Source organism: Oreochromis aureus, linkage group 7 (assembly GCF_013358895.1).
Source record: "Oreochromis aureus strain Israel breed Guangdong linkage group 7, ZZ_aureus, whole genome shotgun sequence".
In the NCBI taxonomy this organism is placed as follows: domain Eukaryota; kingdom Metazoa; phylum Chordata; class Actinopteri; order Cichliformes; family Cichlidae; genus Oreochromis; species Oreochromis aureus.
Genome location: NC_052948.1, coordinates 61981311 through 61991114, shown reverse-complemented (window position 1 = coordinate 61991114; position 9804 = coordinate 61981311). Strand labels below are relative to the sequence as shown.

Genomic DNA, 9804 nt, shown 5'->3' with positions numbered 1-9804 from the left:
ATTTTCTGTCCTCACAAAGATGTCTAAACACACACACACACACACACACGCACTGCACTGGCTCCTGTCAGTACTTTTTTTTTTACTTCCAACCACCGGGGGGCGCTTGTTATCGTTTTTTCTCTGAAGCCAATGCCTCCGATCCTCAAATGTTTCATAAAAATATCTATATAAAAAATATATATTTTAAAGATAGTTCAAGAGCGAATTAGTTTTCCCAATATTTCTCTTTCTTTTCTCTTGTTTCCATTAAGCCCCGCCCAGCCGTGCAGGGAAACAAAACGTGCAGCCGAACGCATGCTGATGACGACACCTTCGACGAGCCACAACAAAACAACAACAGAACTCAGCTGTTTGCTAGCTAACTAGCCGGCCTGGTTGCTCAGCGCTGTTCTCGGCAGTTTCCCGTCACTCTGGATTAGCCGCAGAAGTTTTAGAGCTGCTAATACGTCTGGCTATGAAATGGTTTCTATAAAACCCTCAGTTATGTGCTGCAGTTGGGTTTAATTTTAACTTCCTTTGTCTCCTTTCTGCTGGCTTCTAGCTGATTAGCTTTACGACTGAGGACGGAAAGGAGGCTGTCTGCTCGACATAAAGGTAACCACTCGTAACGCGCAAAAAACAAGCGCATAATGTCCGCTGCAGTGTTAGTGCGCAGACTGAAATAGTCTAAATGTTGGCCTGTCGCATCTGAGAGAAGCTGGAAGTGAAGTATGAGTGATGGTGGGCGAATAACGGAACTTTGAGCGCACCTGTGCTCAGGTTACGCTGTCACATGATCTATCCTGTAACTTCACTCCTGCACGTTATCTGAAGTTATTAAATGTGCAAGTACTAGCATTACAAAAACCTGGTTGTTGCTCTATGTGCAGCACCTTGGTCAACCTGTGTCGTTTTTAAATACTTTTACTTGCCAGTAATTCACAGGAAAAGCAATAAAGTTGCACTTTAAAGCATAAAGACAAATTAATGGGAACATGTTCTGCGCATGTCTTTCTGCTCTTTATTTATTTTTAGTTTTTTAATTTAATTTGTGGACTCCTTTTCCCTTAGGGCAACTTTCTTCTGATTGGCTGCAGCAAGCAAAGTGGAGGCTTGAACGGCAGGTGGGTGTGGCACACGGATATCCTCTTTCTGTCAAGACATAACAGAGCTGACCTCTGACCTTTTTGGCTCACAGGAATTACTTGTAGGTACACTGACATCGGTATTTGAAACTTTGTGTTTAATGTGACAGTACACTACTGAAAGAGCATGATGCATATGATGGATAAAATTATATTTTGGCAGGAATAGGTTGACTTTATGTTCCTATTACATGTTATTGTTTAAGGTGTTTCCTCCTGGTTTTACATTTCTATACTTCATGGTTATTAAATTTCCCACGTTATCATCACACAGGCACAGTTAATGGTTTATAATATAGTTTATAGTGACTCACTGGCCAATTTCAGTTGGACAAAAGCAAGCAAAAGGAAACTGCATGTATAAAATAATCAGCCAAAGTTAAAAAGTTTTTTTTCTGCTGCAGGTTGTCCTTCAATCGTCAGTTTTCAGGTTTATGTATAAAAATGTCTTTAGGAATGAGCCTGATATTTGTTTAAAAATATTAGTATCACCACAGCAGGGCTTATAAAACTGCAATGTTACATATTCGTAGTGTAGAAGTTGCTAATTATTTTTTGAGTGCTTCATTCATATGTTACAAACTGATTAGGCCTCAGTCACACAGGCTTAGAAACAGAGTAATGATGTGAATTTCCTGACCAGTAGGCAGCTGTGCACCAAACCCTCCCTGCAGGCCTCGACTGGGACGAAAAATCGGCCCGGGTATTTTGTCTGGAGACCGGCCCCTTCAGGTATTATAGGAAAAGGCATAAAGCCTTTGAATGAAACAAACACTGTTGTGACAGTGATGTACAGTCTTGTTGCTATATATGGATGATTTCTATACATTTCACATCAGATGACCACTCTGGTTGTAAGATTCAGATAATTATTTAATAAAAGCGAGACATTTTAAATGAGAATAAGAAAGAAAAGTATTTCTTTGTCCCCCCCCTCTCCCTGTTAATGCCCTACCTGGCCCCCTGGCAAAGCTTTGCTAGATCCGCCCCTGCACAGTTACCAGCTGTCAGCTACGTACAAAAGGATCCTGGTGTTATTTGTCTCTCAGAAACTGCGCATAACTTCCCTTCATGTCACCTAAAAGGTAAACCTGTTTCTCCATCACCTGTTCAGCTCTGATGATTCAGTAAGGACATCTCCTGGTTTCATCTTCATGTTTCCCTCTCACCACATATACAAACCGATATCATGACCAGCAGCTTTTACAGCTGTGGCTCCAGCAAACATCAGCTGATACTAGAAATTAATAAATAAATACATAAATTCTAACAACAGCTGATCAAACTTAAATGTGCTGCTGTTGTTTAGTGCAACATCCGCTGGTTTCCTCTTTCTGCCGCAAAGTGGGCGATAAACAAACGAGAGAAAAGCCGATCAGCTGATCATTGATCAGTTTCCTGATTGAAGTGGCAACAGGAGAGCGAGGGGGGGAGAGAATGAGAGAAGAAGAGGCAGCTGTGCAGCGTAAAGACAAAGAATAACTCAAGCTTTGTGTCTTTTTTTTCATTCTAGCTGAAGAACGGGACAAATCGTGTTCCTTTCCACCTCAATACCATTTTCTTCTGTTTGTCTGTGATAAGATTGCTTTCAGAGCCGTTGCCCATGCAAGGGGGAGGGTGCATCTGACCTCCTCGGCTGTAACTGGTCCAGCCCAGAGTCAATCATAACACATTGGCCAATTCACTACCTTTCATTGTTTATACTGTTACAAAAAAAAAAAAAAAAACGGGCAAATGCCCAGTGGGCCCATGGTGAATCACAGGGAGGCCAGTCCAGCTGTGCCTCCCTGTGATTGGTGACTGCAGTCACTTGTAGCTTGCATGGAAGACATTGACTTGTCTGCAAGCACTCACCATTTACTCTCCAGGCTGCAGTGGAATTTGCAGCTGCCATCAGCCTCCTGTAACCACTCACTCATACACCTTTTACCCCTCAGCAATAAAAGGCTGATGGGCGACGGGGACACCCAAGTTTGTGAATCCGATAACTCAAGAACATGGCAATGTAGGACTTTCAAATTGATACCATATGTCTATCTACTAAAAATGTCAGACGAGTTCGAATCTTAGTGACATTGGCCTCAAGGTCAGGGGTCAGAGGTCACTTTTTCTGAAAATCTTGAGAATTCGATAACTTGAGATGGAAGTCACCTAGGATTGTGAAATTCACATCTACTAGCAGGCTGAGGGGTACCACTGGCTGCTGCCAGTACGTTTTTCCTTTACCATTTGGTGGTTGCCAGCTGGGTCACTTATCGGTCTGTAGCCCTGGGTGACTGAGGGCTTGAGCAGCTTGTTTCATGCTCATGAACTTCAGTCAGTGTCATAAAACTGTTTTCAGTTACATTTCAAAAAAATTGTTAGCAGTGACCAGAGGAAACAAAGAGAAGGTGCTGTCTTAATCTACGTTGTCCATAATATTGTGTAACACTGAGAAGGCTTTAGAGTCTGTTCTGTCCAAGGGAACCCACGGCAGATTTATGGGTGAGATTTAGGAAAATCAGCGAAGGTATTCACATACTTGGTGAAGGCAGTTAAGCCACAGTCATTCAGGAATACTAAGGTTCAATGAACAGCTGCAAAAACCATCATCAGGCAGGCCGCGTTGTTAAGTTTTACCAGACTAAAGACTAAAGCTGAGGATGTTACCATCATGTTAAATGTAAAAACTCTTACTAACACTCTGAATTTAAGGAATTCAGTGAGAATATAAACGTGAATATTGGCGTTGATGATGAGGATAAATGATTTGTACAGGACACACAGTTTAGTATAAAAATCACACACTGGCTCCTGAACCACTGCTGCGATTATTTCCACATGTTATCATCAGCAACTTGGAAAAAAAATCTCATTTGTTTCTGCTTCATGTTTTTATCTTGAAGGCACTGATGCAACAATGTTTATGGCAAAGTCTGACTCCAAAACCACCTGGTGGAGATTCTGACCTCCACCAATGACCACGAATATTATTTCTTCACCGTTCATCATGTCACCACGAAAAAGAACCCTCGTCCCGGTAAGCAGCCGGCGGAAAGCAGCGGACGACTACTTCCCCTTCAACTTGCTGCCGGTGGAGTGCCAGCTGCACGTCCTGTCCTTTCTGAACGAGGTGGATAAGTGTAGCTGCGCCCTGGTTTGCGCGAGCTGGAGCTGCCTCGTCCGCTCGTGGAAGCTGTGGCGGGTGGCCGACTACTCCCGTCGGGTCGGCTTCCACCTCGGTCAGGAGGGGCTGCTCGTTTCCAACCGGGAGTTCGAGAGGTGGAAATCCTGGGTCCAGCACTACACCTACCACCTCATCTCCCGCCGGGCCAGCCTGCTCACGCTGAGGGCCAGCTTCGACCTGGGGGATCGCTGCAACAAGTGGGGCGAGCTGCTGAGCCACCTACTGGACAATGTCCACTGCAGAGACCTCAGCCACCTCGACCTTAACTGGACTTTTACTCTTCTAGAGCCGCTCGACCTCAGGGTCCACTCCAGCCCCAGTTCACACCAGGATAACATTACCAAAATGGACAAGGTAATTGGTTTTTACTGGTTTTATTTTCGAAGAACTGCAACCTTACACATTAGTTCAGGTAGAAGGAAATAAGTTTGTTTTATATCAAGCTGGAAAGCAAAATAGGAAGGTAGGCAGGTAACAATAGTGATTTTTTTCTTTATTTTTATTATTATTTTTTTGTGCTGTAGAACAAAAGAAAACAACATTTTTTTAACACAGGCCAGCCAGCAACAGAAAACAAGTAATTACCCCAAAACAGCTCCTCCTATTGCACATGTCAGTGTACATCCCACCTAAAAGTCCCATGTTACTTTAATTCAAAAAACAAATAACTACATGGTCCATAACAGATAAATATTTCTGTTTAACTCTGCATAACTCAAATCTTTTCACGTGGCTCCAAATGGGTCCCCAAACAGCTTCGCCTATTTTGGGGTTTCTACTGGAAGAAGTTTGCAGTGTTGTTTTGACGTAGAAAGTTAGTGATATTCAGCGATTTAAGGCCTCAGTGGATGAAATAACTTCAACAAGGATCAACTTCAAGGCGACTACAAATTAGAGCACAGGATACTGCTGATTGATATGTGATAAGGTAGTTCCTGTGTCGACGCCCATTTATCCAGTATTCATTTTAGTCATTTTTTTCCCCAAGCGAGGCCATTATCTTTGTGCCTTTTTAAAAGACTGAAGTTCATTAAAGTTTTTATCATTAAAATATGGAAAACATCCTAACTCTGCAAAATAAATACAAAACCAGAAAGATGGAAAAAAGGAGACAAATTAAATTTAAATAAATAAATAAAAACTACTCCATAAATCAAAACCTAAATGTGATGCAATAAGGAGTCAGTCCAGTGAGTGATGCAGAGGGTGCTTCAGTTAGTGTTTATTGTCTTTTTGGAAATTCTATTTGTGGCAACTGTCAGGTAAACAAAAAAGACATTATATTCACAGACATTACATGCATTAACAACAGCAGCAATTTCACCAAGAGTCAGAGCATCACAGCGTACAAGCTACACACCTCATGTCACCACAGTCGTTCACTAGATTTACACTAGAAGGTAGAAAAGAGGTGGTACCCTGTACCTGGGTCCTCATGATCGTAGTGCATCATACAGTCTTATTGAGGGTTTTTGGGGGGGGGGTTTCTTTATTACCTACCTACATATAGCGAAAAGTAGCAGGCAATAAAACAGAGAGTCAGAAGCACGTAGGTTATTTATCCGTAATTGTTTGTGATGGCTGCAGCTGTTTGGATGAGCTCTGCGTCAGCTGATGAAGGAATCCAACCAGTGTGTTGATTCAAAATGAACTGAGTTCAGGTTTGGATGCATTTCACAACAAGCAAGTTAATAATCCAGGTAACAGAAACATTTCTCCACATTAACGTGTCCGGGATTAAACTACAAACAGTGTAATCCCTCCACATTCCTTCTTGCAGCTCAGATTAACACCCAGCACCTTTAACCGCTTTGCAACTACATGTACAAATATGGCTTAGTTATTTAACCTTGCAGCTGTTAAGCACAACATTCTTATGTTGTGTATCGTGTGGTCCGTGTAACTGTAGATGTTTTATTTTTTTAAAGATTTTTACTCAATTTGAATTTATGCTTGAATTTTTTTGTGTGATGACATCAGCGTTCAGATGGTTTTGAACCTTTTAAGGTCTGAAGCTCAAATATAGCATCTGCTGTCCAACGTGGTGCAAAACTGAGACGAAGAGTTTTGTTCATACTTGATATGTTTTGCATTTGGAGTACCAGTCCACTTTTACATGTGTTTCATAGTGTGTGAGTATGAATTCATAGGAAGAGGTAGATTTAAACCGTATCATAAGAGGAACAGAAGCAGTAGAGGATCATTAGTTCCTGTGTTTTCTGAGAAGCCTGGACAGCACCGGCTAACTCATTTGCATAACTGGCTCTGATCAAGTTCCAGCTGCAGGTGAGGCAAATATGAATGCAAGCATCCACGACCGGCAACACTAATGTGTCACTTGTTTTCTTTTCTTTTGTCTTTGATTTGTCAGGTGACCCGCTTTCAGGAGCTGCTGAGCAAGCTGACCCAGAACTGCCCACGCATTTCCAAGATGCGCCTACATTTTGACTGGTCCGATTTGTCCGTGTCGCTGCTCACGCAGTTCCAGCAGCTCCGAGTCCTCGAGCTCAAATATTTCTGGGTCTTTAAATGCGTGACTCCGTCAACGCTGCAGATGCTCATCAAATCCCTGCCTAACCTCAAGTCTCTGACGTTAAATATCTTGGTGCCACTGAGGAACCTCGGCATCTCCTACACCCTGGAGTCTCAGTCTCTGGAGTTTTTGGACGTGTCTCCGAGCCGAGGCTTGGTCTTCTCCTGCCTTAAGCTGCCAGCCCTGCGTGAACTGCGAGCCAAGAAGATTGTCCTGCGTGTCACGCTGGACCGCAGGACCAGGACCCGCATCCAGAGCCGCTGGCCCTGCCTCTACCACGTCCTCCGGGAGGGGACGCCGAAGCTTCAGGCTCTAAACAACGAGAGGCTCCTCCCTACATGGAGAGAGAAAAGTTACGGAGAGCTGACTGCTATCCTGGAACAGTCCTGCTACTGTGTTCAGCATCTAGACAGCTGGCTGTGGTAGTCAAACGCATGACAGTACATGAAGTTCTTACATTTATTAGTTGGTAAAATCTATAAAGGAGCTAAATATTGCTTTTACGTCGCATTTTTATTATTATTATTATTGTTGTTATCGTTTAAAAGAACTGAAGACTCAGAAGAACAAACTTGTTGCTCACAGAAGCGGATATAAGCTGAGATTTGATACCAAGTAGTTTCCAACTCTTTAACAGAAAGCTGCTGTTCCAGTTTAAACGCTGTCCAAATCCTGACAAGGCAATCACCGACAACACAGTTTTCTTAAGTTTGTCCAGTTTTCTCAAAACATAATGTTAATTCTGTGATTGAAGATCTGCTGAAAACATTTGTAGCGCACACGAGTGGATGTGCATACATTGTAGCTACAACTACACCCTGAGATGTGTGCAATGAGGCCTAATACCAGAAGACGGCGTGTAGTGGCGACAATTAGAGACTAAAGACAAAATGTTTTAGATGTATTTAAAATTTTTATTCTTAAGAAATAGAAATCAATAGGAAAAAAAAGCTGTCAGCACCAAATTCAAAGAAATGAAGGTAAGAAAATATTGACTCTGGTAAAGTGTTAAAACATGGCTGCTTCATTCTGAAATTATTAACTTTTGACTGGGAAAGACACTTTCTCCATTATAAAAATATTTTAGCTCTATTCTATGAAAATTAAAATTGCAAATATTACTCTAAAACTATTCTCTCACTCCTCAAATAAATACAGAATAGGTTTGGTTTTAATCCCAGAAATATTGTGGCTCTTCTTAAAATATCAAAATGTAATTTTACAGCTAAAAAAAATGCAGTTTTTATTTGTATTGTGTAAATATTATCCCTTGTTTTTTAAAGAGCGTGTACATTATTTTGCCTTTATTCTCAGCATCAGATTACCGGCATATTTCCTCCACTGTAGAAAGCAGATGGTTACTGTACTGTATTTTGTACTTGGTCGTTCCTTGAATTCGGTTGTATTTATTAGAGTCGATTACTAACTCAAGCTGAAGAGACATCGAGTCTTTTGCTAGAGAATTGCACAGATGAACACATGAGATCAGTGTATGAATGCAGTAAATGGGTAAGAGTGTGTGGAAGACGTGGTGCAGGACCAAAAATGCCAACGTGAAGCTCTTCTTCCTAAAAAGCAGCTGAAGACCATCAGCTGGTTCGGTGTGACTGCTCTGACTCGTCTGCTGAGTGCTTTCGTTAAGCTGGTGTAATTCCGATCACAGGCTGCCGGGAATGTAGAAACAGAGTTCGTTCCAGTGCTGGGCCACATTATTTTAATCTCGAGTGCCCCTCTGTGGGCTGGTTTATTGTTGATGTGCATCATGTAAATGTGTTTGTCTGAAGAGGGAGCTAATGAGTTTCAGCAAACTTTAACCTGCCCGTCTTTAAAATTAGCTTCTGATGTCTGGAAACTTTTTGCACATTTCCTTTGCTGTCACAAAAGGCTGATTATTTCAAGTCAAATTCCAGCTGTTTTTTTTGTTTTGTTTTGTTTTTTTAATTTTCAGCTTTATTTGTCTGCTTGTGACAGCAGAGACAGTCGAGTTAATGCACTTGCAGTTACCCTTCTTATCAGCAGAGGTCGTTATTATCAAAGATTTGCCCCTGAAGGTTTAAACCTGCACTGGTGTAACTGGTGGTTTACCTGATGTGCTCCTGAGTTGTTGTTGTTTTTTTGTTTTTTGTCTTTTTTAATGGCTAAAAGAAAATGCTCCTGGACAATGTAAAATTACCAAGATTTTGCCTTGATTACCTGTAACACGGTCTGATTTAGATCCAAGTTGCAGTTATAATCCGAATACTTTTCAATGGGACAAACACAGAGTAAAAGTAAGAAAAGTTTTTGTAGCTGCTTATGAGACTGAAGCAGATGATTTTTACATTTTTCCTTCTACATAACTCTTTAAGACCATCAGCAGCTCTTACCCTGTGGTTATCAGAGTATGTGATTTTTGTTACAGTTTAGTCGTTGTAAGTTGTAACACGCATAAAAATGATTTATTTTCCACCTATAAAGTGCCTTTTTCTCTCTCCAGATACTACAGAATTACAGTTAGGCCTAACCCCAGCTGTGTGATGGATTGGGCCTTCAGAGCGTTTATGAGTGCAAAAGTCTCGGTAATTTAATAAAAGCTTGTTTTTCGAAATCGGATATTTTTGAGAGAATGTGTGTGTATATACGCGAGAGTGTTTGTAGTGAGAGATCTGGTTGACATTTCACAGATTTCTTCCAAAAGAATTGTGCTCTGTATTGATACGTGAAAATTCCTGTTGCTGCCTAGCTTGCAGGCATCAATCCAAATTAAATGCGTTATGAAACTGATGACCTACCTCTTCCTTTCTAAGGAGTAAATCTTGAACGTAAGAGCAGAAACTTGTGACATTCAGGCAGATGTTATAACATCTGGTCCACTTGTCTCACATAATAAAAATGACAGTTGAGTTTTTGGGTTTACTTGTTTTATTGTTGCTGGGGTCTTTATTTGCTTTGGTATCTGATGTTGATGTAGTTTTAATGTGAACAGGAATGTGGCCTTG

General features: G+C 41.4%; 1 protein-coding gene across 8 annotated transcripts; it reads left to right on the top strand.

Moving 5' to 3' along the window:
- The first annotated feature begins 318 nt into the window (after positions 1-318).
- Positions 319-9589, top strand: si:dkey-12e7.1 (uncharacterized protein LOC557553 homolog). Of its 8 annotated transcripts, none has more exons than XM_031726864.2 (5): positions 319-597; positions 1054-1106; positions 1774-1859; positions 4013-4647; positions 6665-9589. In XM_031726864.2, exons 4-5 carry the CDS (start codon positions 4084-4086, stop codon positions 7250-7252), a joined length of 1152 nt encoding a protein of 383 aa, XP_031582724.1. In that variant the 5' UTR covers positions 319-597; positions 1054-1106; positions 1774-1859; positions 4013-4083; the 3' UTR covers positions 7253-9589. The 8 variants fall into 8 exon arrangements, with proteins under 8 accessions (XP_031582724.1, XP_031582725.1, XP_039471569.1 ...); XM_031726865.2 differs by having other exon boundaries at positions 1771-1859; XM_039615635.1 differs by having other exon boundaries at positions 1054-1189.
- The last annotated feature ends 215 nt before the right edge of the window (positions 9590-9804 follow it).

Bases quoted from the DNA above. Each gene is read 5' to 3' on its own strand.
- si:dkey-12e7.1 (XM_031726866.2), top strand. From the start codon at position 4,084: ATGACCACGAATATTATTTCTTCACCGTTCATCATGTCACCACGAAAA. The intron at 4,648-6,664 runs GTAATTGGTTTT...TTGATTTGTCAG, and splicing joins ACATTACCAAAATGGACAAG to GTGACCCGCTTTCAGGAGCT.